Below are 27724 nucleotides of genomic sequence, written 5' to 3'. Positions count from 1 at the left end.
GAAAACAGGAGACACTTCTTCACACAGAGAGCTGTCACAATCTGGAACAAACTCCCCAGCAATGTGGTTGAAGCTGAAAATTTGGGAACATTTAAAAATAGACAGCATAGGATCCTTGGATCACTTAGTTATTAATGGACACCAAACGAGCACTATGGGTTGAATGGCCTCCTCTCGTTTGTACACTTTCTTATGTTCATCTTATGTTCATAAACTTCAGCATCTGCTCCATTTGAGCTGAAAGCGTCCGCAGCTCAGTTTCCCTGCAACTGTGGCGTATAGCACGAGAGCTCTCAACTCAGTCGGGCTGTCAGGAGAGCACCAGTGATGCGTGGCCTGCTGAAAAACATCTGCATCTCTGCTCACGACCTGTAAAGGAAAAACCCTTGTCAAAATAGGGTTGAGCCAAGGGGAGGACTCATCTGGCTGACAGATGAAACTTAGAAGTTTTCAGTCCTTGCATGAAGCAAAGTCCCATAGTCCCTTTGGGAGCTAACTTAACTTAACTTCAATTTAGATAACCCCCTTTGTCCACAATCATAGCTGCACATTCTCTGAGAATTCTGTTTGCTTTTGTAATTTATTAGTATCTACATTTTTTCCTAATCATCTCTTGCTACATATGTATGATGTATGCACCCTATCAAGCTTATCCCATAACATTTAATTTTGGATACAGTTAAGAACCTTTGGGGCCAGCACATACACTCACCTAAAGGATTATTAGGAACACCATACAAATACTGTGTTTGAACCCCTTTTGCCTTCAGAACTGCCTTAATTCTACGTGGCATTGATTCAACAAGGTGCTGAAAGCATTCTTTAGAAATGTTGGCCCATATTGATAGGATAACATCTTGCAGTTGATGGAGATTTGTGGGATGCACATCCAGGGCACGAAGCTCCCGTTCCACCACATCCCAAAGATGCTCTATTGGGTTGAGATCTGGTGACTGTGGGGGCCAGTTTAGTACAGTGAACTCATTGTCATGTTCAAGAAACCAATTTGAAATGATTCGACCTTTGTGACATGGTGCATTATCCTGCTGGAAGTAGCCATCAGAGGATGGGTACATGGTGGTCATAAAGGGATGGACATGGTCAGAAACAATGCTCAGGTAGGCCGTGGCATTTAAACAATGCCCAATTGGCACTAAGGGGTCTAAAGTGTGCCAAGAAAACATCCCCCACACCATTACACCACCACCACCAGCCTGCACAGTGGTAACAAGGCATGATGGATCCATGTTCTCATTCTGTTTACGCCAAATTCTGACTCTACCATCTGAATGTCTCAACAGAAATCGAGACTCATCAGACTAGGCAACATTTTTCCAGTCTTCAACTGTCCAATTTTGGTGAGCTTGTGCAAATTGTAGCCTCTTTTTCCTATTTGTAGTGGAGATGAGTGGTACCCGGTGGGGTCTTCTGCTGTTGTAGCCCATCCGCCTCAAGGTTGTACGTGTTGTGGCTTCACAAATGCTTTGCTGCATACCTCGGTTGTAACGAGTGGTTATTTCAGTCAAAGTTGCTCTTCTATCAGCTTGAATCAGTCGGCCCATTCTCCTCTGACCTCTAGCATCAACAAGGCATTTTCGCCCACAGGCCTGCCGCATACTGGATGTTTTTCCCTTTTCACACCATTCTTTGTAAACCGTAGAAATGGTTGTGCGTGAAAATCCCAGTAACTGAGCAGATTGTGAAATACTCAGACCGGCCCGTCTGGCACCAACAACCATGCCACGCTCAAAATTGCTTAAATCACCTTTCTTTCCCATTCAGACATTCAGTTTGGAGTTCAGGAGATTGTCTTTGCCAGGACCACACCCCTAAATGCATTGAAGCAACTGCCATGTGATTGGTTGGTTAGATAATTGCATTAATGAGAAATTGAACAGGTGTTCCTAATAATCCTTTAGGTGAGTGTATATATATTTGTCTGTGTTTTGGATGTTCGGCCTATGGGTTTAACTTTAAGCAGGGCTTCAAGTTTACAGAACTACATTTAGTTTTTGCAATTTGTATACAATGATATTCATCCTGTTGCACTGCTTGACCTTCCCCAAGTTAGTCTGTTTATATTTATGTATATAATATTTGACATTCAATACATTTTAGCTATACTGTTCTGAATAATGTTTTACCCCTTAACATTACAACCCACCTAGTGCTATAAACTGTTTTCAGATCTCAAAGAAAACTCAACATAATAGCGTGAAAATCTCTTGCACTTGTTCGCCAGTAGGAATCTGAAAGTGCATTGATTGGAGAGCACTTTCTTTATCGTGTATGCCATGCTATATGTCAGACTGAATAAACTTCAGTGTGACCTTGATTGTACTACCAAAGAACACAGAATATTTGAATGGCCTAAAACACATATGGAATTGCATGCCAGGAATGAAGAGGGCTAACTTCTGTCTCTTTCCTACACAGCATAGAAAATATTTCATAGTCAATTTCTATCTATGTAGCATGATGGACACCATCCATCCAACCTCTCCCTCCACAATAGACACTCATACACCCTCTTACTTTCACACCACAAATCCTTGACCCCCAACCCCCCCTTTGCCCAAAACAATTTGGCTTTTGTGTAGCAGAGTAGTAAGTGACTCAGTTGGTAGTAATGAGCTCCATAGCTTTCCCTGTACAACCTGTTGACGCCTCATGGAGGAGTTGTCATGCTGCATTATCTCCAGATACTGATGAGCAGTGTTCTGGCTAGGATGGATGATAGGCTGTTCATAAAGGACAGTTCTTATAAAATAGATGATGGACACGTTCTTTTCTGTGTATCCCACCGGCTCCTTTTGTCGGATTGCTGTTTGCTCCTGCTGCTGCTGCTGCCGCTGAAGCTGCTCTCATTTTGTGCTGCAGCTCCTTCTGCTAAACATACTGAATCCCAGCTCAAGCCAGCAGTCTGGATAGCTACCTGCCAGCGAGGAGCATTTCAGCAAAGAAGCCGCTTCTTAGTTTGATAATTCCGCCACCTAGTTTTGTAACACGTTAATTGCTTTGGGGAGAACTGCTTTGCACTGTCTGGGCTGACTTGGAAGCAACAGGGGTTTGATTCCAGACAATTAGGGTACGTGATTTCTCGACAGAGAAGATGGATGGATACGGGTCTGTATTATACATAACATCAATCCTGTCTTACCTTTTCTTTTTTTCTGCTAATCCTTCCCTCACCCACATCCCCCCAGATGCTCTCTCTCTCCCTCTCCCTCTCCCTCTCCCTTGTGCTCTCTCTCTCTCTCTCTCTCTCTCTCTGTGTCAGTTTTAGTGCTTGGTTTTCTGAATGTGTCTCAATGCTTTCTGAGTGCAGAGTTTGAGAGCGGAGACCCAGATCTTTACCTACAAGCCTTCACAGAGTCAGACTGCAAATCCTGGATTGCAGCACTCCGAGAGGCAAACTCGGAAGGTTTGCAGAAAAAAATCCTCCACCTTCAGCAGCTCATCATGGAAATGAAAGAGAGCGAGCCGGCAGACTGCCTAGCAAGGGAAGCAACCCAGGCAGGTGAGTAACTGAGACTTGGCTTCCTATACCCTCTCGTTGTAAATGTGCTTGTGACTAACATCTGCTGCCTAACTCTCTGGAATGATTCTTTATGTATAACTGCTAGATCAGATAATGTATACTGTTGTAATAACAAAGGCTAAGCTTTTAAAAGAAGACACATTGGAGAATTGTAGAGGAGCAGAACATGTAACAAGTCTTTTCACATAGCAATAGGAATGATACTTTTTACTTTTTTAGGGTATAAATGTTGCTTTTGCAATTAACTGTCTCATGCTAACAGTTGACTTTTCCCCCAGTGGGCATGAGAATTGATTGGAGTCTTTATTCAAATAAATGAATCACATTTAAAATATTTCTCGATTCCTTTCGGCTCTTAAGCATGGAGGCATTTGATTTATATTCTAAACTAATGTGATTCCCCTCCAACAGAGCTTTTCTTCTGTTCTAAAAATTGTGATTATGCACTCCACTAATCTTCCTATATGAAAAGCTTTACCAATTCTGAGTTACGCTCTATGGCTTTTTGTATAATATATATATATATATATATATATATATATATATATATATATATATATATATATATATAAATAACAGAAACTAGATGGTATGGGCTTGTCTATATACTTACCATCTCTGACATTGTGCTGACTTTGCAATAACATAAAACATTTTCAAAGATGAAACACAATCTGCTCAAAGAAAAATACATTTTCATTGTAGAATTAGTCAGTCCTAGAGTTTGCTGAAGATCTTGGACATTCACAACGGTGAAGATAAATATCTCTGGGGTGGTGAATGTCAGGGAGAAAGCTTTTTTCCTATTAGATATTTGTTTGTGTTGTTTTGTTTATTAGCTACTATTTGATTCCTCAAGAAATCAAATGTTTATCCAAACATTATTTCAAATGAATAGTATTGCGTGCATGAGTGAGTGTGTGTTTGTGTATGATCAATCTATATATATAATAAAAAGTATTTTTCAAGGCTAAAGTGAGTTGAAATCCATATTTACTCAGGAAAAATACAGAAGAGAACAAAGTAAAGCATACATAAGTTATTTGTGGCTTTAAAACTTATTCTCCAACTTTAATCAATAACCATTCATGTTATTTTAAGGCTTTGAGACTTTGAGGTTAACCAGAATATTTATATATGTCATGGAGGGCAGTCTTTTTAAAAGTGACACAAAAAGGACAGAATAATTAAACGCTAATAGACTATATATTTTATCAGTTATGTACCATGGGTAAATGTGGTTATATTTGTAACATTCAACTTATTAAACTAGTAGTATTTGTTCTCGTGCTAAATGTCATTGGTTTTGCTCATACTTTTCATAAACAAACATGTTTTGGCCAGGTTTAAGTGTCGAGTTCTCACTCTCCATCGGGGAGAATTAACCTTGTGTAGTGATGTGATAGGAATCGTAATTGGTTAAGCCTTAATATGATCATTTTGGCACTGTCCCAGTATCACTTAAAGGTCTCTGACCCACATGCTCTTTATACATTATGGTAATTTGTTCTGTTCTGCTCTGATTCCTGATATCTTTCTTAGTCTGGACTTAAACTACTTTTTCATCACCCTCAGATCTCCTGGAAGAGAGGGAGGATTACACACACTGAGCTTGTAATGACAGCGTTCATGCATAACTCAAAACTCCCTATGCTAGAAAAAGAAAAAGTATGAAGACTTAATCAGCATTTTGACTTTATCTTCATAACTAGAATTAGGACTATTAGAAAATATAAATAGAAGTTTCTGCATCACTATCTCATTTCATAAGCTAATCATTTACTCAAACTAGTTGAATTAATGCTATCGACCTCTGTATTGCTTGAGCCTTGCCCTTGTGAACTAAACAGTAAATGCCGAATTATCAGGTGACAGACTTCTGTTTAGTAGAAAGTTCTTGTTTTAGAGGGAAAGCTGTACTTCAGCTCAAAGTAAAGGCAAACATGCTATGCCATTTGTTAAAGAGTAGCCTACAACAGCTACTCCAGGGGGTTAAGCGAACATCACTGACACATACTTTGAAATCCCAGGGAATTCATTAATGCTGCCACCTTAGAAAAATAACTCCACACCTCTGCATACATTATTTCTTTCACAGACAAAAGGTGATAAATTTGACGTTCACTGTTATTTCTAGATACAGATGAAACGTATCGCTCCTGGGCACACCTCATTTAATTCAGCCTTCAGGCACACTGCCTGGCTGCCTCGTCCATATTTATGGAGTTAGTGGATATTAGTTATAAATACTACTGTATCTCCTCCATTTCTGTCCATTAATTAAAACGTATGTGGATCTGGCCGCATCCAATGAACTTAAAGGTCCTTCAGGAGAGGTGCTTGAAGCCAGGCAGAAAGATCAATGCAATCATGCACGCACTTATCACATTTCATTCAGACACCAGCCAGATAACCTTTATAAAGAATATTACGTACCTGGTATTCTGTGTGCTTTTGTAGGTGTATTATTCACAACACCTGCAACCTTAGTCATACTGGCAAGTAACATTAGGTGATTGAAAGGCTATAGTCTTTCACAATCATTTTTTAAAAACGTTAGCATTTTTGAATGATTTGCTTTTGAAAAGTGTGGTGACCTCATTGCTATCAGTAAAACATAGTAGGGTAGCAGGTGGCTTGTACAGAAATATCAGCATCAACATGCCACCAGGAAAGCACTCAAGGCGATGAATGTTTGATAATTTTTGCTTTCACTCATTATATAATATAAGAAAAATACGATGCATCCTGTTAGCATAATATGAATCGGTAGTACTATCAATCATTACGGGTTTTCCAAAGTTATTGTATTTAGTGAATTTTGTTTCATTAAGATGGATAGTTTAAAGACATTTGCAAAACCACTACCATGCCATCAACTTTACTTGATTGTCAGCACTGACATATCAATCTTATTTTGTTACCTTGACATAATCAGTTAATCCTATTATTTATTTAGTTAGTTAGTTAGTTAAGACTGTGACCTACTGATTTACTCACTATTACTGTGAAAATGTGTTTCTCCATTTTAGTTGATTAATAAAGAAACATTCTATGAAGTGCAATGCTTTAAGGAGATTTTATTTTCTGTGTGTGCCTTTGTCTTTGTAATTGTATATGTATTGAGATTTCTATGTAATTAGCTAAAGCTGAAATTATTACACATGTATATTGTCAACAATGCCAAAACAGTGTCTTAGTTAAAGTAATGTATTATTTTTTCAAAAGGTCCAATCCTGATTCCAAAGCTGCCACATGTGGAGTTCAGTCTAGGTAAGTAGTCTTTCTGCTTTTTCAGCTGCTTTCTTGTTAATTATCTTCTTTAGTTCTACAATTAACCCAATGGAACCCTTACATTAAGCGGTGCTTTAGATAATAGTTTTCCATTTTCCACCTTATTCTAATTAAGAGGAAATTACCCCAAAAAACATTATTGTGTCTTTAAAATGATGAAGGTTGACATTAAAGTGACCGGGGGCTGAATTGTTCCTGATGGAGCACCAGCACCAGCTAAAGCTTTCATGGCAGAGTAGTGTGGTTTACAGAAGGTATCCACAGCTGGTGTGAATGCTGACCAAGTATTAGTGATTGAGTTGGTGGGTTTCTGGGTTTTGCTTGATGTGATTTGGAGTGAGAAATGTCTGTCTGAACTTGCTTCCAACACAGGCCTCGTACGTATATCATTGTCTTGTGATCTCATGCTTAGCCAGTCCCCCCTTTCAGGAGCTGAACTCAATCCATACATGCTGCCAAGTTGGAGAACTTCAGAGGACAGGGTTTCGCTCCACTGATCTCCATACAAGTACAGCCAGGGAAGGACAATTAGTCTGATTGAACTCTACCTTCCCCTAATTAACAACTGCTCCTTGACAACTGCAAGGTGATTGTGGTTCCTTACAGAACCAGCGTCACAGTGACTGAGCAATGTGATGAAGCCGGGATTGCTATTTCAATGGAATGTGCCAATACAAAGCAACAGTTAGTGAATTCACAATACACACTATCGATTTTGTTTTTCTCCCATCAACTGATCACAAAAAAGTCACCATCGTACATGTAGTGCATGAAGGAGGAGGTTAATGTATAAAAAAATCCAAACATTGTAGTTGATGCCTGGAAATCACATTAAAATGTGATGGATGGTCTTCTGTTTGGAGTTATGTATTAAAAAAGGGGCATGAGAAATAAATGAATTAAGAATTGGTCCAATACTATGGACAAACAGAAGAAATTATGGGTATGTATTTAAATGTATAATCTTCTGATTTAATCTATGCTGTGCAAAATATCTAAAGTTGTCATGTAGACTAACTATGTTTATAAAAATAAATTCATATTGATTACATCCAATATAAAATGAAATAAAATGTATAAAAAATTGCATTTATTCAGGATACTGAACCTTAGACCAACTAAAGTATTGAGCAATTATGACACAGGTGTTGGGGAACCAATGTGCTTCAAAGAACAGATGATACACACAGGCACAAACGGAGTGCTTTATGAATTCCAAAAGAGAGGCCTGTAATTCACATATTGTGTCTCATATGTACACATATGTATTTTCCACTCTATATTTGGACACAGCAGGTATGCTTTATGCAACCCAATTCCCAGCAGCGGTATAGTACAGCAGACTAATTGACTTTCCCTTTGAGCCCTGGTTCAGACTCGGTTTAGGTCTCATCTCAGCCTCTTGTTATATTATCTTTCTGTGCAGTCAGGAGGAAGCAGAATGTTTGAATTGCATAGGGAATTAACCAGCCTCTCATCGATGGCTCCTCAGGTGCAGAATTAAGGTACACTGGCAGGGTATAATGGAGAAGGTCACATTTCCATTTTCAGAAGAGTTTAAGAAAGATGCAAAATGACAGGAGACCATTGGGCCATTTTACTAATCCGGTTAGTAACTCAATGACTTTTTAAAAACCTCTAAATTACCAAAAATTGGTTTCAAAGAGTCTTTCATTTCACTTGAAGAATTACATAAACAGCACACAGTTTATAACATTTACAGGTTTCACCCGATTACAGTTTAAATAGTGTCCTTTAAATGGAAAGGGGTTATTAATAAATTTGTGGTCATCAACTCTAATTGAAATCTTAATTGAGAAACAGATGTGGATCACAGTGCTAATTACAGCTTTATAGGCAAGTAGGCACAGCAGACATAAATGTCAAAAGTAGGCAAAGTTACATATAGTTAGTCTTTTTCATAATTGAAAGGTTGAGAAAAATTTGAATAAGTGAGTTTGACTGAGTTGAATATATGGTAAGAGGAGTGATTTGCTGATCTCATATTGATAAATAGGGTTTACACACAGGTGAATACCTTTTTGATGCTTGCCTATTATTTTAAATACAAATGCAAAAACCTGTAATTTAGAATATGCAAATTCCAAGTGTAATGGAAATAGTTCAAAGTTTTCCATTTAAGTGCATTTGCAGTTGATCCCACGTCTGCTACCAGCTCTGTGAATGGAATTCCTGGACACAATATACAGTAGCTGTGCAGTTGCTCATGCTGTGTGCCAGTCATAGACGCATGCTACTATATCAGCTTTTATGGACTTTATGGACCTTATAGACTTCTGCAATCATGAATGAACATTGAACCAGGAAAACCTAGAAAGGGAGTACCTAATGTGCAATAATAAGTATTTAAAATGTACTGAGAAGTTCTGTATAGACATAATCTGTAAACATAAACATATTACAGATTCTGTTCTCATCAGTTTAGTCAGAAGAATCAGAATCGGAAAGTTTAATACTACATCTTAAGCAATAGCCTACTAAATATGCCCAATAGTAATAGCTTAAAATACAGATAGGAACCCATGTGGTCTTACTTCATGCACTGTCATAACCACTCTGTCAGGTACAGAGAAATCCCCTGAGAACAGCTGCTGAGCCAAACAGGAAGGCACTTTTAATAGAGACAGTTGTTTCCAAGTGGGACAAAGCTAATTCTGACTCAAATCGGTTGGCAGTGATGATGATGGTTCTTTAATGGCCATGACATGACAAGCATGTCATGCATGAAAAATGTTGAAAAGAGCTTTGAAATTGCTGGGCTTTTTCAATATGAAGTATCCTGTTAGTGCCATGGTCTTGCCGGATATCATTTACATAGGTGTTAGCCTATTAAAAATATCATCTTACTTTAAATTATAGGTAACTCTTAGTATGATGGAATAAATAATGCTTTGGATGATATTTTCACAGGTACTTTATAAATGCTTCAAAGGTCTATACCCTTTTTCTATGTTAGAAGATTTAGGGGCAGATGTAGGAAGATGGGCAATTTATAATACAAACAATGCAATTTGCATTTAAATTGTGTCAATTCACAAAGCAAACATTTTTTTCTACAGTATGTACTAAGAGTAAATATGCTAATAAAGAGAGCTGCAATATAGTCATTTAAACATTCGTTGCACCATATTAGCAAGATATGCAGCATTGATTCCTGCAAAAATTGTGAATTTTAACTTCCCATATTCCTATGCTGTTCCATTATGTAAAATTACAAAATTATGTATACATGCTTAATATTTTATTCTAAGCTTAAATAAAACTGAAATCTTTGAAGGGTAAGATAAGTCACAGTAAATATCAGCAACAAATGTAATATGTTGATTGCATAAGTACTCAGAGTTGTCAACTCAATATTTGATAGAAGCAACTTTGGCTGCAATTATAGCCATACATCTTTTTGGGTGAGTCTCTACCAACTGTACATTGGCTTGGTGTGATTTTTGCCCATTGGCAGATTTTCTCAAGCTCTCTCAAGTAGCTTGGGGATTGATTAAGGGTGGCAGTTTTCAAGTCTTTACACAGAATCACCATAGGATTCGGGTCAGGACTTTGGGCCATTAAAGGACATCCATTTTCTTATACTTTAGCCACTGCAGTGTAACTTTGACCTTGTGCTTTGGATCATTTTCCTCCTGAAAGGTGAATTTTCTTTAGCAGACTGAAACAGGTTTTCCTCTAGTATTTGCCTGTACTTTGCCCCATCCTTTCCAGACCCTGTTGAGGAGAAGCATTCCCATAGCATGATGCTGTCACCAGCAGGCTACACTGTAGGTATGGTGTTCACTGTGGGATGTGCTATGTGTGGTCTGTGCCAAATGTAAGACTTGGCATTTAGACCAACAATTTCCATTTTGATTTAATAATTTTTGCACGACCACTCAGTTTCTTTGTTGCAAACTCCATGCAGGCTTTGAGATGACATGTGTTTAGTATTGGCTTTCCTTCACACCACCCTGCCATACAGGCTAGTTTTGTGAAGTGTTCTGGATGTTGTAAAGTGATGCACATTTTCTCTACTGAATAATTTAGCTTTGCCAGACCAAAGGGTTTGAATACTTATGCAATCTGGACCTTTCCATTTTTAATTCATATGAATTATCTATTTCTTTCTTTTTTTTTTGCTTTGAATGTGTGGAGTAGGTTGAGTATATAACACATTCCTACTTCAGAGTGGCATGACTGCAAGCTTTAAAGCAGCAGTATGTGAAAACTGTAAGAGGGTTTGAATACTTTTGCAAGGCACTGTGTGTGTGTGTGTGTGTGTGTATATATATACACTCACCTAAAGGATTATTAGGAACACCTGTTCAATTTCTCATTTATGCAATTATCTAACCAACCAATCACATGGCAGTTGCTTCAATGCATTTAGGGGTGTGGTCCTGGTCAAGACAATCTCCTGAACTCCAAACTGAATGTCTGAATGGGAAAGAAAGGTGATTTAAGCAATTTTGAGCGTGGCATGGTTGTTGGTGCCAGACGGGCCGGTCTGAGTATTTCACAATCTGCTCAGTTACTGGGATTTTCACGCACAACCATTTCTAGGGTTTACAAAGAATGGTGTGAAAAGGGAAAAACATCCAGTATGCGGCAGTCCTGTGGGCGAAAATGCCTTGTTGATGCTAGAGGTCAGAGGAGAATGGGCCGACTGATTCAAGCTGATAGAAGAGCAACTTTGACTGAAATAACCACTCGTTACAACCGAGGTATGCAGCAAAGCATTTGTGAAGCCACAACACGTACAACCTTGAGGCGGATGGGCTACAACAGCAGAAGACCCCACCGGGTACCACTCATTTCCACTACAAATAGGAAAAAGAGGCTACAATTTGCACAAGCTCACCAAAATTGGACAGTTGAAGACTGGAAAAATGTTGCCTGGTCTGATGAGTCTCGATTTCTGTTGAGACATTCAGATGGTAGAGTCAGAATTTGGCGTAAACAGAATGAGAACATGGATCCATCATGCCTTGTTACCACTGTGCAGGCTGGTGGTGGTGGTGTAATGGTGTGGCGGATATTTTCTTGGCACACTTTAGGCCCCTTAGTGCCAATTGGGCATTGTTTAAATGCCATGGCCTACCTGAGCATTGTTTCTGACCATGTCCATCCCTTTATGACCACCATGTACCCATCCTCTGATGGCTACTTCCAGCAGGATAATGCACCATGTCACAAAGGTCGAATCATTTCAAATTGGATTCTTGAACATGACAATGAGTTCACTGTACTAAACTGGCCCCCACAGTCACCAGATCTCAACCCAATAGAGCATCTTTGGGATGTGGTGGAACGGGAGCTTCGTGCCTTGGATGTGCATCCCACAAATCTCCATCAACTGCAAGATGCTATCCTATCAATATGGGCCAACATTCTAAAGAATGCTTTCAGCACCTTGTTGAATCAATGCCACGTAGAATTAAGGCAGTTCTGAAGGCGAAAGGGGGTCAAACACAGTATTAGTATGGTGTTCCTAATAATCCTTTAGGTGAGTGTGTATATATACACCAATTTGAAATGATTCGACCTTTGTGACATGGTGCATTATCCTGCTGGAAGTAGCCATCAGAGGATGGGTACATGGTGGTCATAAAGGGATGGACATGGTCAGAAACAATGCTCAGGTAGGCCGTGGCATTTAAACGATGCCCAATTGGCACTAAGGGGCCTAAAGTGTGCCAAGAAAACCACCACCACCAGCCTGCACAGTGGTAACAAGGCATGATGGATCCATGTTCTCATTCTGTTTACGCCAAATTCTGACTCTACCATCTGAATGTCTCAACAGAAATCGAGACTCATCAGACCAGGCAACATTTTTCCAGTCTTCAGCTGTCCAATTTTGGTGAGCTTGTGCAAATTGTAGCCTCTTTTTCCTATTTGTAGTGGAGATGAGTGGTACCCGGTGGGGTCTTCTGCTGTTGTAGCCCATCCGCCTCAAGGTTGTACGTGTTGTGGCTTCACAAATGCTTTGCTGCATACCTCGGTTGTAACAAGTGGTTATTTCAGTCAAAGTTGCTCTTCTATCAGCTTGAATCAGTCGGCCCATTCTCCTCTGACCTCTAGCATCAACAAGGCATTTTTGCCCACAGGACTGCCGCATACTGGATGTTTTTCCCTTTTCACACCATTCTTTGTAAACCCTAGAAATGGTTGTGCGTGAAAATCCCAGTAACTGAGCAGATTGTGAAATACTCAGACCGGCCCGTCTGGCACCAACAACCATGCCACGCTCAAAATTGCTTAAATCACCTTTCTTTCCCATTCAGACATTCAGTTTGGAGTTCAGGAGATTGTCTTGACCAGGACCACACCCCTAAATGCATTGAAGCAACTGCCATGTGATTGGTTGGTTAGATAATTGCATTAATGAGAAATTGAACAGGTGTTCCTAATAATCCTTTAGGTGAGTGTATATCTATATATATCTATATATATATATATATATATATATATATATATATATATATATATATATATATAGATATAGATATATATAGATATATATATATATATATATATATATATATATATATATATATATATATATATATCATAATCATCATCATCAGCCTATATTGATCCCTTGCTGGATGGAGGCTTCCCCAAATGATTTCACTTCTTTCAAACTATTTTCATGATACATTTGTCGTATGCAGCTGTATCATTTGTCCTTGCCTGCATCATTCGTCCATTTCATTTTAATATCTGAGAACCTTAATTTGCACCTTCATTTTAAGTCTGCACTGACATAATATTTTCACATCGAAGGTTGAATCACAAAAATATACCACCTGTCTCCCAATGTTCCCAACTCAGTTGCAATTAAGACTATTGAGATGCCTGCAACACTGTAATATATTGGTCCTTCATTGTTTAGTATTTTCTATAAATAAATAAAATCCTTAGAACATGTTTTATGGTTTAAGGAAAATTCTTTCAATTTTCCGCAGCGTGTTGTGTACATTTAAATAAACAATTAACCACTGCATAGTTGGTAATTGTGCTTGGAGATTTACATCTTAATGTTAGGTCTCCAGAGAAACATCTTCATTACTATTTCAAGTTGTTTATCATTTAATCCAACTTCAGTTACAATTTCTTACTAATTAGCCTTTTAAAATGTATTGACAGGGTATGTGCTTAATTTCCAAGAGAAGGCATTTAACACATTTGTTATAGAATTAAAAAAATTGTAATTAAGAAAAATAATCAGGGAATGGAAAGGGGAACATATATTAAAGACACTATATAAATCCATTTTCAGATTTAGCTCAAGTCAAAGTTAGGCAAAGCAGTTGGCTGAATGTGCATTGGTACACAGACCAGAAAAAAAACACTGATTGAATTGTATAAGGCTTTCTCCCATATCTCTTTTTTATGTGTGGCTTATTGAATTAATCTTTGAGCAACAGATCACATAGCAATTTTGAATTAGTTGTCAACATTCAGTTCAAAGATGTTTACCGTTTGCAATACATAGCTTAAATAAGTGATGTTTAATAATCATTGGCATTGAGGATGTTTATCTATAACAGAATGTTGCTGGTAATGATACTTTAGAGGATTCTGATGAATGCTTAAAAGAGAAAAATGTAAAATAAAAAGTGAATAAATCCAACAACAACAACCCATGGTTAAAATTTGGCCTGTACAGTAACTTTTGCCCTTCACAGACACACTCCACTATGGTTTATACATTCTGCATGTTATCTTCCAATATGTACAATGAAAATTATTGGAGTATTAAATGTAATCCTTCTGATTTAAGAGTCCATACAACATTTTAGAACACTGTCATGGAAACAAATTATACATCTAGGCAATTTAATTTCTCTACAGGAATCTCTAATAGCAATATGCTCTGTTTTTAGTTCCTCTCTGAATCATCTGGTATGCTGAGGTTTCTGATCCATTAGTGAGACTACTGCACATGCAATAAATATAATTATGATGTAAATAATGCCAATTTGAATTGGAATGGAAGACATACTGCCAAGATGGATGTTTTGTCCTTGAGAAAGGAACTAATGATGGGGAGCAAGTTTGAATGATTAAAACATAGTTATTCTTAGTAGTACTGCAAACAGAGAGAAAATAAACCTTATAGATTAACATTTATTTTGTTATGCTGATTATTAAAATACAGAAATATTAATTATAATGCGATATATATATATATATATATATATATATATATATATATATATATATATATATATATATACACACTGATCAGCCATAACATTATGATCACTGACAGGTGAAGTGAATAACACTGATAATCTCGTTATCATGGCACCTGTCAGTGGGTGGGATATATTAGGCAGCAAGTAAACATTTTGTCCTCAAAGGGAAAAATGGTCAAGCGTAAGGATCTGAGCGACTTTGACAAGGGCCAAATTGTGATGGCTAGACGACTGGGCCAGAGCATCTCCAAACCTGCAGCTCTTGTGGGGTGTTCCTGGTCTACAGTGGTCAGTACCTATCAAAAGTGGTCCAAGGAAGGAGAATGCGGTGAACCGGCGACAGGGTCATGGGCGGCCAAGGCTCATTGATGCACGTGGGGAGCGAAGGCTGGCCCGTGTGGTCCGATCCAACAGACGAGCTACTGTAGCTCAGATTGCTGAAAAAGTTAATGCTGGTTCTGATAGAAAGGTGTCAGAACACACAGTGCATCACAGTTTGTTGCGTATGGGGCTACGTAGCCGCAGACCAGTCAGGGTGCCCATGCTGACCCGTCCACTGCTGAAAGCGCCTACAATGGGCACGTCGGCATCAGAACTGGACCACGGAGCAATGGAAGAAGGTGGCCTGGTCTGATGAATCACGAGTTCAAGGTGTTGACTTGGCCTCCAAATTCCCCAGATCTCAATCCAATCGAGTATCTGTGGGATGTGCTGGACAAACAAGTCCGATCCATGGAGGCCCCACCTCGCAACTTACAGGATTTAAAGGATCTGCTGCTGACGTCTTGGTGCCAGATACCACAGCACACCTTCAGAGGTCTAGTGGAGTCCATGCCTCGATGGGTCAGGGCTTTTTTGGCGGCAAAAGGGTGACCTACACAATATTAGACAGGTGGTCATAATGTTATGGCTGATCGGTGTGTATATATATATATATATATAAATTGTGAAGAGCATTCAGAGTGATCAAAACTAGTTTAAAGGGAATAATGTTCAATGCAATCCAGTTTCAGTTGCAGCTTGTTGGTTGTCATACATTTATGGCAAAATATAGGTATATTCTAGTGCTACATACCAATATATAGCTTCCCATTATATAGTAATCTCTCCCATTACTAGATAAAGTGAACATGTTATAAGCATATTAGTAAAAGTGTGTCTAACTCGCCTGCACAATGTCATAAAAATGTACGTAACCAGTGTTTTTCATTCCTGCAAATATATCAGATAACATTATATTAAATGTTGGTATTGTAGTAAATGTTTAAAGTAAAACTGAAGGAATTAAGCATCAGTAACATTGATTTACCATCCTGAGATTCACGTAGTTTATAGCAATTGTTTTTTGTGTAGTCAGTTCCAACCAAATAATCCTCAGATCACTGGTAATTTATACCCCATTTACACAGAAACCAATGAGCATGTGTGTGGCAGCACTGATGTTGCTATCAATCTCCATGTGAAAGGGCAGTGCCTGTATAGAGCACTCATCATTTCTGCTGCCACTGACACATCTCACAAGGTGGCCCAATGGGACGGTTTCCATGTGTGATTAGTTACACATGATGTGGATTTGTATACGTGCACATTGTGGAGAAAGCCTTGTGTACATTTCCAGCAAGCTGGTCTGCTAAATCTCATTTACACGTGTCAACAAGGAAATTCAAATGTTATCCACACCTGTCTAATTGGTGTGGGTGACAAAACTACTTTTTGGAAACACCGGCAGGTTCCACCAGCACATTGTTGTCATGTAGAATGTCCTCCACATACGAAACTTTCTTGTAAGATTCGGTGCTTCTGAAACTACACCTGAAAATGAATTGGTTCTTAGGCTCAGCTGGGTTACATATCAACATGTCAACATCCTTGTTTCCGAGGTGATTGCCAAAAAAGCAGACGTTCCCTAGGGAAAGAGAAGCTATACATGGAAATGCAAACAGGTTGAAAGTAAATCTTGATTACATGAGAGAATATGAAACTGTCCAAATGCCGATACAGACACCATTTTTCGTCCGTTGTAAACTGCTATACTGTCAAAGACAAGGAATTTAGGTATTAATATTAAAGAAGGAAAAAAAACTGTGGGGTATAGCATGCTTCAATCCTAGCAGTTTTCAAACATCAGGAAGACAATGTTGGGATGAATCACTGTATAATATGCAATATTTACACATTTTCACGGTTCCTTATTGACTCCAATTACAATTTTCTGTTAATTTTGCTTTTATCAAGAATGCTTTCATTTAACCTTTGAGGGGACTTTGAAACCCTTGCTAGAACTGTTTAGCACTGGTTAATAGACTTTGAAGAGATTTTAATAATATTCTGTGTAAGGTGTTATTGTCTGCTCTTGAGCAATCCTCAATTGTCTCTCTACAAATGGGAATCTGACAATAAATTAGTCAATAAAACAATGTAGTTCTGAATCCAGAATGCTTAAGTGCAGCTCTGTAAGAACAGTTAGTTACTGGAATGAGTCAATGCTCATGTTTGAGCAGTTTCCCATACTCACATTTTAGCTGAAAGCTAAATTTCCTAACATGCAGGAGGCCTGAGGGGAAAATTGGTGTAACTTAGAGTGACAGAGCTATAGGAGAACAGTACGACATGAAATGAAACCCTCAGCTTAAGTGCATTCTTTATAAAATACAAGAATTACAGAGATTATTTTGTCTAGGCAATGTTTTCTGGTTCAGTAGGATCACTGCAGTTCAAAGTTTTCATGTTGTGTTTTCACACTGGTAAGTGCTGCTTTAAAGTAAGTTTCTTTAGTGAAAACATTTCAGGTGTCTGTATAGTGGATGTGTTACAACTGTTGAAATACATGTTATGCTTCTTTATGTATCCCTTAATGGTTCTCAAACATGATCATTACCTTAGAATACTTTAATCGTGTTTCTGCTCTGCTTTTCAATTTTAAGGACATGAATTGTCAAGTTTTTTAATACATCAGCAAATCTTAGCCCCCCCCCCTTTTTTTTTTGTAATATTAGTAATAATAATAATAATAATAATAATAATAATAATAATAATAATAATAATAATAATAATCAACAGCAAAAATTTTACCACACAGTATATTGGTTGAAAGTGAAGATTAAAAAAAAAAAAATACCCTTGTCTTGATGTACATTTTGTTTTAAAATTCAAAGTCTGTTACAACACATACTTTACAGCTCATACAAGGTAGCTTTTGCTGGTAATTGTTATTACTATTGATTTTTGTTACCTTAGAAAATACTGTAGTGCAGGAATTATATACTAACACCATGTTTCTAAAATGAGAAAATTACGCATCTGTAAAAAGTCTATCTGTAAAATAGACTCCTGTAAAATAGTTGAAAGCCATCAAGAAAAAACAGTGCTGCAGTGTTGACTATTGCTTAGCTTCCAGATCTTTTAAACCTTTGCCTCATTCTTGTGGTCCTCATAATACAGTCTTTATGCATGGCTTGAAATCTTTCATTAAACATAAACCTTGGTACAGCCCTGATATGCTGAAAAGTATTGTACATATGACAACTGGTATCGTGGGCCTCCTTATTTGACTCATCACTGAACACTTGAACAAAATATGTCATCATATCCACATTTTTGGTAAATGAAGTAAGCCATCAACTTAACTGTACTAAACCTGCAATTTTACTGTGTGTAAAGCAATGAAAACAGAATGATGGCTTGCAGTGCAACCTCACTTCTGAAAGAGAAAATAATCTGAAAAGCAGGGGAAATGCAACAAGCATGTGGGTGGTTCTGAGAACTTTATGTTAAAGCTGCCAATAGACCCTTCTGTGGGAGACTGACAACCCTGTCTCTTGTTCCTGCTTCTTCTCTGAATCCCACTGAAGTAACTTCCTCTTTTACTTCTTAAGCCAGCCGGCTACTGAAGAGACCTCAGAGGTTTTCCATTGACCAAGAGTTGCACTGTAACCTAAAACACTTGTCTTCAAAAAATGTTTTCAAACATGGGATGATGCATCCAAGCACAAGTCTCAAGTCTCAAGTGTAACAGCATGCTGGTAGTGTCATACATTCCTGCGACAAAATAAGAGAAATTAAATTCTGGGATAGATTTGAAACCAAATTTCTCTGCATTTCTTCCCTCAATTAAGTCACTCTGTCCAGTAGACTGGGTGATTAAAACTCTCAGGCTAAGTCTTCTTTTATAATTAAGTACCATCTAATGTGAACAAGAAAAGTCTGTCCTTAACACAAAGCAGGTGAGGACACATCTCAGCAAGAATACCTCCAAAACGCTCTCATAAAGTCAACAGAGAAGTGGGTTCAGAAGTCATATAGCTGCAGATCAACCATCACCCATTGGCTGGACATATTTTTTGTCCATCCACAATTTTCCTTCTGGTAGAAGAAGGGGATCAGAGCCATTGTAAAGGTCACTGGCTCATGGCCCTCAGCCAGTCACCAAGACTGGAAGAGCTGCCACTTCCATGTATACTGGAAGGGGACTTTCACGCTCTGCTGAGTGCAGACCACTGCTGCTGCGCACTGTCACTCTCTCTTGATGTTCTCCACAACAGAGTTTAAGATAATCAGGGGTGAACATGTGGACAGGAGACTGCCCAGACAGTTTGGCCAGTGCTTCAACTCCTAGGGGACTGTTGAACAATAGAGGGGCGTGCTCCGATTCTCATGCTACACTGAGACACAGTGATGCTCTGCTGACGTAATCTGACGTAATATTGCATTTTCAATATTCAACATCTATTTGCCCAAACCAAGACCACAGAGTTGACTGTCTTTAACTTATTGTTAGGAGATGACTGTGCATTGGCCACACACAGCCTTGAAGATATCCAGCATATCAAGGTCTGCTTCTGTCAAGCAAGTCACAGATCTGTATAGTGATCTAGTAGTGGAATTTTCATATTCTTTTTCTTCTTTCTTGTTTCAGGCTTTTTCTCTTACAGTTTTGAAGTGTTGAACGTCAAATTTTGCAGTTATGTGGCTGCACTATAGGTGATGATTGCTTATGCTTTTTGAAGGGATCCGCTGAATGAAGTGAATAGTCCAGATAAAATGCACTGTATTTTCTATGAGTGGCTGCGGATGTACGCAGAGATAAATATATAGGTTAATTATCCTCAAATGTTTTACACGGCATGTCTGCACAAGCACGTCTCATGGCAAGTACTTCAATTTACCATTTTATATAAATTGCAAAGTAAACTGAATTGTGAAGTATACTAATTTTCCATTCTCATATTCATAAATAACAAAGTATCTTGAATAATGATAATGTATGAAACATTTTTAGTGTAATACTAGGCTACATTTTAATTCAGTTTTTTAAACAATCCTATTTACTTTCAGCACCATTTCAATATCAGTTGGGTAATTACCTTTTTAAAGTTTTCTATTTAATCCACAGCTATTTTCAAATGCTTTGTGTTGACATGAATCAAAACTAATTAATTTACATTGCTCTACATTGGTCACTGCTGTATCTGCATCCCCTTCACTCTGTACACATTACTGTACTGAAGATCGTTTACACAAGTTCTCAAAGTTTGTGTGCATATATACATTTCCGCCTTGAAACTGGAAAATAATGTCAGCCAAGTTCTTATAACAATTAATCACTTGTGTATTGTGGATTAGCACTGGTCAAAAAGACTAGGGGCCGGATTAAATCAAAACTTTGATGAACCCGCTAATAGCAAACTACAAACCTGTACATCATAGCGGTTACATTTATGATTAGAAGAAAGTGGCATCTTACTGAAAATGAAGCCGCAACTAAATACTAAATTCTGTAGTTTTCTATTAGCGGGTGTCAAAGTTTTAATTTAATCCGGCCCTAGGGTTACACATTTAACATTTAAAATATCTACAAACCATAGAAACCTGCTGTCAGGAGTGAGCATAACCAAACAATTGTTTGAGGATGACATTATGTATACACATCAAATCACACAGACTTTTCATTCACAATGATCCTCTAGGCTAAATCTAGTGCACTTTATTTGGTAATATTTTTTTCTATTAACATTGCACTCCATTTCTCTGATACCAAACAAACAATCACACAGAGACAGCACTAATCATCACAAGAGGATGCTGTGTTCATGTGTACCTTAAGTCATTCATTTCAAATAGTGCGTTTGTTCTGAAGACAGCCAAGTGGAGACAACCACATTGCACTCCTTTTCCTACAGAAGACATATGTGTGCTTTCTCGTTTCGCACAGTGAGCTGCGCTTCCTGCCTGTGGCTGCTCGCAGGTTTCACACAGTTCACCAGCCCAGTGACAGGGGGCACTGTAATGCTTCATGCTGTACAGGACATTAGTCTTCTCCACATGTACAATACTTTCTTTGCTCCACAGCAATATCCAACCTTTCCAACTTTTCGGAGCTGTGGTGGGTATAATCTGCAGACATTTTCACAGATAGGGTTAGGTGATGTCACGCACACAATGGCAGAACATACCATTAATTTTTCTATTTAAAATGACAGTAACCTATCTTTGATCTTTTACACCAGGCTTTCAGAAAATTATACATGTGTACTGATCTCAGATCTTTTAGGTTTGTTGAATAACTTTATTGTGTATTGTGTAATGTGTACCTGACTAATGCGGTACTCCCTGGTGGAGAAAGAATTCACACTGACAATCTGCATTTCACAATGCTAAATATTTATGGAAGACCAAGATGTATCTTTCTCTTGCCAGTGCTGCTGTGATATGACACTTGGATGCATCAATCTGATGAAGTCATCAGCAAATTTGTCTGACTTCTTCACAACCAGGTCAAAGCTGAAATTACTGTCTTCCACACAGGATATGAATGATCCTGCTTTGAAGTCATCAGCTTCACTCTACCATTGCTTAGCATCAGCCTTGACACTCAAGGTGACTTTGGATGATAACATTACATGTTCTTTTTTGTTTTTTTGTAGATTTTATTACAATGGAACTTACTGACTACCGTAATAGTATGACAGATGTATATAACTGTTCTTGAATTTAGAAAAAAACAAGACCAAATTTAAATTTAAATGAAAGCTTGACAGCAAATTGACACATTTAACCCCATCACAAGAAATTTGATCAGCAAATATCTAACTGTGATAGAACTTTTGTCATCATTATGCCGGTTGCCTGGTAACTGCAGTACTCCTTATCATTTAATATGACAAAATATAGTACATTAATACCATATGCAAAAGTAACTACTGTTACTTAAAGCAATTATATGTATGTGTGTGTGCATATATATAGATAGATAGATACAGATATATATAGATACACATGGATAAATATATTATTTTAATCAAGTCAAAGCCAGCAAATTGAAGGCATTAAACAAGTTAATTAACCAATTGTATTCATAAGCATAAAGTACTGAAAGTAATGTTTTTTTCACTATTGCCAGGTCTGCCTTTTTATGATTAATCTCAGAGGAATTTAAAGTTACTTATGAAAGTATCGCAAAATTATCAGAATAAATCATTGTAGGAGAAAGTGATTACACCTACACCCACACACAAATACACACATACACAGATATGTACCACCCCATCCTCCAAAATGTTTGCCATTTTCTGTGACATTAAAGGAGAATCTGGAAGCTCTCTGATGAATATGTTAGTAAACACATCTATTGCTGCCAAAATGACAAAATTGGTGGTAATTTGGTCCTAGATTAAAGCAGTGATTATTCTCAGTCTCTTGAGTATAAGCAATTAAACTTTTTTGATACTTTTAACATGCTGTGAAAACAGACATACAGGCAGTTCAACAGCAGATAACTAAAACATAACAATTCCCCAATAAATCTTTCCATTCAGATGTATACCCATATATATATATATATATATATATATATATACATCATATATACATATATATATATATATATATATATATACATCATATATACATATGCCTGTGAACTTCGGAAATTAGTTTTGTTTTCATTTTGTAATTTTGTGTTTGAAGGGAAAATGAAGTAACTGATTACTCTTGAGTAAATGTGTTAGAAAATCTGTTATAACAAAAATAATAAACACAATTAACTGAGTAGCATCAAACATATGGCAATTATATTTTTTATCAAACATTTTCAAGGAAGCATTTCAGTGCAAAAATATTAATGGATGTTGATATTATCCATCCAAATGTAACATATGCTTGGCAAACTGTAAACATGTATTAGGTTATTTTACATTTTTATTAATGCATACACACACACACATCTATGGTGTAATCAACTAACCAATCAATCAATTTTTTATGTCATTTTAAGTAGCATCTGTCTTAATACCCTTTGCAGTGATTTTTTATAAAACAGGAACTAGTAAAGTTTTTCACATTTGTTGAAGAGTTTGTAGATATTTGTTCATTAAAAGTAATCTGACTTGAGCAATCAATGAGAAGTAAATTGCATAACCATCAGAGTCAACATAACCATCACTCCTTACAAAACCCTAAGAGGGGTACTTCAGAAATTACAAGAGATTGAAATGTCTTAGAATCGTTCGAATAAAAGAAGGGTGATTTGCTAATGATGTCAATCGCTGTTAGAAAGGTATCTGTTAAGGGAGAGTTCCAGGGTGAGGGTACAATTCAGATGAAGGAACTTCCTCCACATGAAGCAGAAGTTAGAAAGAAGTCTTAATAAGGGGATCTACATATCAGAAGGCAGTGGTTATTGGTGTGTCTTGGGTGTGAAGTGTAGACGAGTTAGGTGTGGAAACATGCACACGTTGCTTGGTATCAATAACAATATTGGCTGCTGCCTGTGGTATTAGTTGAAAGACCAGAATGCTGTCAGACCCCAACACGTGTCATACATGTGTGCCACCCAGAGCAGCTTCCTTGCATCTGCTGACATAGGTACTTGCTCATCTAGATGAATGATGTGTGACTGAGACTGAAGTGTTTATCCTGTTGATCAGGGGGACTGCATAGGCAAAATGTGACAAGTCCATGCTGAGCTACAGACCATTGAACGTCTTCACTTGAGCTGGCTTGGTGCTGTGTGCTGGCTGGAAACCTCTCTGCAGGGACTCATGTTGCTTGTGTTCATCGGGATGCTGCTAGAGCCGGCTGGCAGAACTGCATTTTCAAAAACCACAGAGAGAATCCAGAGATGAAGAAATTAGTTGAAATCGGAGAGAGTGTGTCAAGGTCGAATGTAGACTTTTAATTTGATTTTATTCCATGACGTTTAATAATCCAGCAGTAAAATTAACCAAACACTGTTCTGTAATACATTAGTGAGTTTTATTTCAACATAAATGACTTGTATTATACTCTAATAACACAGACAGCTACTTAGAGGTCATTCCAAATACAAATCAACAGCATGTCTACAAAGATGAGATTGTCTGCTCACTATAAGAAATGATTTGAGGTCTATAAACACTTTTAATAATCCAGCTGCAATTTAATAACATCAAATCGACTGTAAACATGTGAGTAATCTGAAATACAGATAGAAAAAATAATAAATAATGATTTTAGCTTAGGTTACAGTTTAAATAATTGCCTGATTTTATTTATCTTATATCCTCTATTTACAAAACAGCCTTGTCTGCTGTCCCTTCTTAGAATACTATCAATAGTAATTTATTTCCATTGAAGAAGGGTGTGTAGGTAAATGAAGTGACCTATCTTTCTCCATTCAATAGACACAATACATTGCCATAATCTTTATAATGACTCATTATATGCTGACTTGCTCCAGTGTATTATACCCAGTTTCTACAAACCAAAAAGTACTGCTTTTACAGCTAATTTTAACATATTGCATAATCTTTAGGCCAAAAGGATAAACAAGCATTTTGATACATTTATTATGCTTTTAATTCTTGTTCTTAACTTTGCAAATCTTACATTTTGAGGTGGTTCAATCCCATAGGACATGCTTTCTATGTCGTCCTCATCTTTGCTTCACAATTCTTTAGATGACACCGTGCGAAGTTGCATTGGTTTCAAATGTAACCAGTTTTAAACACTGTCCGATTTGAAATTCTTACTTCCTCAGCCATAGGGGAATGGAAGCCACTGCAGAGCAAGACCGTCTTAATTAAGATACTTCTAAGCTGTTTGAAGGAGATATTTATAAAGGAGCCTTAAATTAAGTCAGTAGGTGACTGGAATTGAAAGAGAAACTCAGCCAAAGCACACTGGTTGTCCTTCACGCTTACAGAAATAATTACAGTAGAACATATCTGTTCAAACATGCAAGATGTTACAGAGAATTAAACAGTCATTAGGTGTGCAGTGTTAAGTGTCTATTCCACACTTTGAATCCTCGGCTGATGGCTGCTTGCGGAAGATGAAGCAATAAAGAGATTGACCTCTCTGCTTCAATTGTTGCCATGGGAACTGAAAGGCCAACCCAAGTTTACTGGCCAGGATACAGCTTGAGGCTGCTGTGTATTTGCCAGGACAGGATAATGGCTGCAAGGGAAGTGGTCAGAAGGCTCTGGAACAATTCATTTGCCAGCTTTCAGGTCACACTGATGTGTGCTGTTTCAAATCCAACACTCTTAAAATCTGTTCTGTAGTGATGGAACCATACATATCCATAGATATTTGCAAATAACTGTATACAGTCTTTTTTTATATAATAATGTCGCAATTCCATAATTCGTACAGCATTTCTCTAACTTTTGAAAATAAAAAAACGACACCATTATTTGAAAAATGACCATTGGATTACAGAAGGGGCACCAATACGTTATATAACAGTTTACATTCAAGAGCAGGTAACGTTATCCATTAAAAACTTTATCTAACCACAGTCAAATAAAAATGTGTTTGGTAAGAGTAAGTGCATTGAGTACCTCTCTAATAATATATCATAAGCCCTATAAAACTTCCTCCCTCTATTAATTATTCTGCATAATGTGATATTCTCATCTGATTATTGCTTCAGTCTGAGATGCAGAAATCCTCATCCTCTGTTTTTTAGTCTATTTGATGTCACAGTTCTGTTGATCTACTTCAGTTATCTTAGATTTGACAATATCATAGTTGTACAAATAAGCTCTATTTCACTTGATTCCTTTTTCTACTCAGTCCAAAGCCTTGAACACTTTTTCAGGCGTTCCCGTGAACAGTTATTACATTTGTAAATACACTGTGTATACAATTGGAAGTATACTAATAGCCCTACAGTGCTTCAGATCTTTGTTTAATTTCTTATGAAGTAGTATGACAGTTGAATTGTTTAATTTATGTAGAATTCTGAGACATTTCATCAAAAGTTTTTCTCCATTTCATCTTCAGCTTCTTTCAGGATCTGTACTGTGAGTTCTGTAAATCAGGTGTTTTTTTCGCTATCTGGGACTGTGTATGTGTTGGGACTGCAATCTGTGTCTCTGTTCTATGTGTTGGGGGTGGGGTAGTTCATGTTTGTTCTTTATTGATATTAGTTAGCAGGAAATTGTGTGTTTCCGGGGTCATGTGTTAACAGAGGGATGCTGTGATTGGGGGAGCCAGTCATGGAGCGCAAGGGCGCCAGAGAGAAGTAGTTCGGAAGAGAGTGAGCTGTTTTGCTCTGTTAATAAATCTGTTGGATTTACCTTTGAGTCTCTCCTATTATTTGTGGTTTTGGTGGTGAATCCACATAGTATAAAGCCTACAACACTACTATATGATGACATTATGGTATGCATCTATCTTTTGTATAGAATTTAACTGAACATACCTCAGGGTATGCAATATATAAGAAATAAATTGCAAATATAATGCTTTCCTTTCCTGCGTTTTTGGAACTATATATTTTTGATAATTAGTTATTTAATTAGATGTGCCAAGAACCCCAAAGCCAAACCTAATTAAAAAAATCTGTTATGATGAAAGAGGTGGACCAGTAAGTGTTATCCTCCTTGTCCAGTGTAGTGATGCTGTGCTGCAGCAGGTACTGTCTAAATCCTGGCTACCACTGGTCATTAAAGATTGCATCACATTATGCACTTTATAATTCCCCAGAAGGAGCTACACTGGTTGATGAAGTGATTGTTTCCTAATTAGTCAAGTTCAAAGGTAATATATAAAGCAATGTATTATTATTATTATTATTATTATTATTATTATTATTATTATTATTATTATTATTATTATATAATTGTCATACGAAATCAAAGCTAAATGGAAGTGTTGGCAATCCATTCCAGCAATACATTGACATGCTGCTGATTTTTGTGATCTAGTTAAACAGCAGCAATGGTCCTGGTAGGCTTTAGGATCTTCTGGTTTTCAGCCCAGTCCAGCTCTCAATTATTGAACTGAAACAAATTACGGAATAAATTATTCAAGTTTATTGTGACCTTCAGCTACTGAAGGAAGACACCCATAAAAGCCTGGGGGATTGGGACTTTCCATATAATGATCAAAAGCTTTTCAACACTGCAATGCCACCCCAAACTCCCAGTCCCTCTGTGATTCAATCTATATTAGAGCGCCGGCTCTTTACCACACAGCACCATCACTGTATGTCCAATTACAGCACAGTCCGTTTGCAGTGTTTCCCCATCACCGGCCCCCATGCTGGTAAGACTTTAGTTTAGGAGTGTGGACTGATCTAAACTAATAGCCCTGCTATTATTATAATTAATTATAATTGTTTAATTGCCCTGAGCCTACCAGCCTCCTGTATAAAGTATGTGGCATAAGGCGGGTGATATTTTCTTTGAGA

General features: G+C 37.5%; 1 protein-coding gene across 4 annotated transcripts in view; it reads left to right on the top strand.

The window, feature by feature from the left end:
* inpp4b (inositol polyphosphate-4-phosphatase type II B) overlaps positions 1-27724 on the top strand; it is a 451889-nt gene that overhangs the window by 199690 nt on the left and 224475 nt on the right. For all 4 annotated transcript variants that reach the window (XM_066718396.1, XM_066718397.1, XM_066718401.1 and 1 more), the window contains exons 5-6: positions 3329-3520; positions 6770-6814. In XM_066718396.1, the coding sequence (XP_066574493.1) occupies positions 3329-3520; positions 6770-6814 (237 nt within the window). The remainder of the gene's footprint in view (positions 1-3328; positions 3521-6769; positions 6815-27724) is intronic.

This window comes from Amia ocellicauda, chromosome 12 (genome assembly GCF_036373705.1).
Source record: "Amia ocellicauda isolate fAmiCal2 chromosome 12, fAmiCal2.hap1, whole genome shotgun sequence".
NCBI classification, from domain to species: domain Eukaryota; kingdom Metazoa; phylum Chordata; class Actinopteri; order Amiiformes; family Amiidae; genus Amia; species Amia ocellicauda.
Note: the sequence above shows the minus strand (reverse complement) of the source record. Positions and strands in the feature narration are given on the sequence as shown.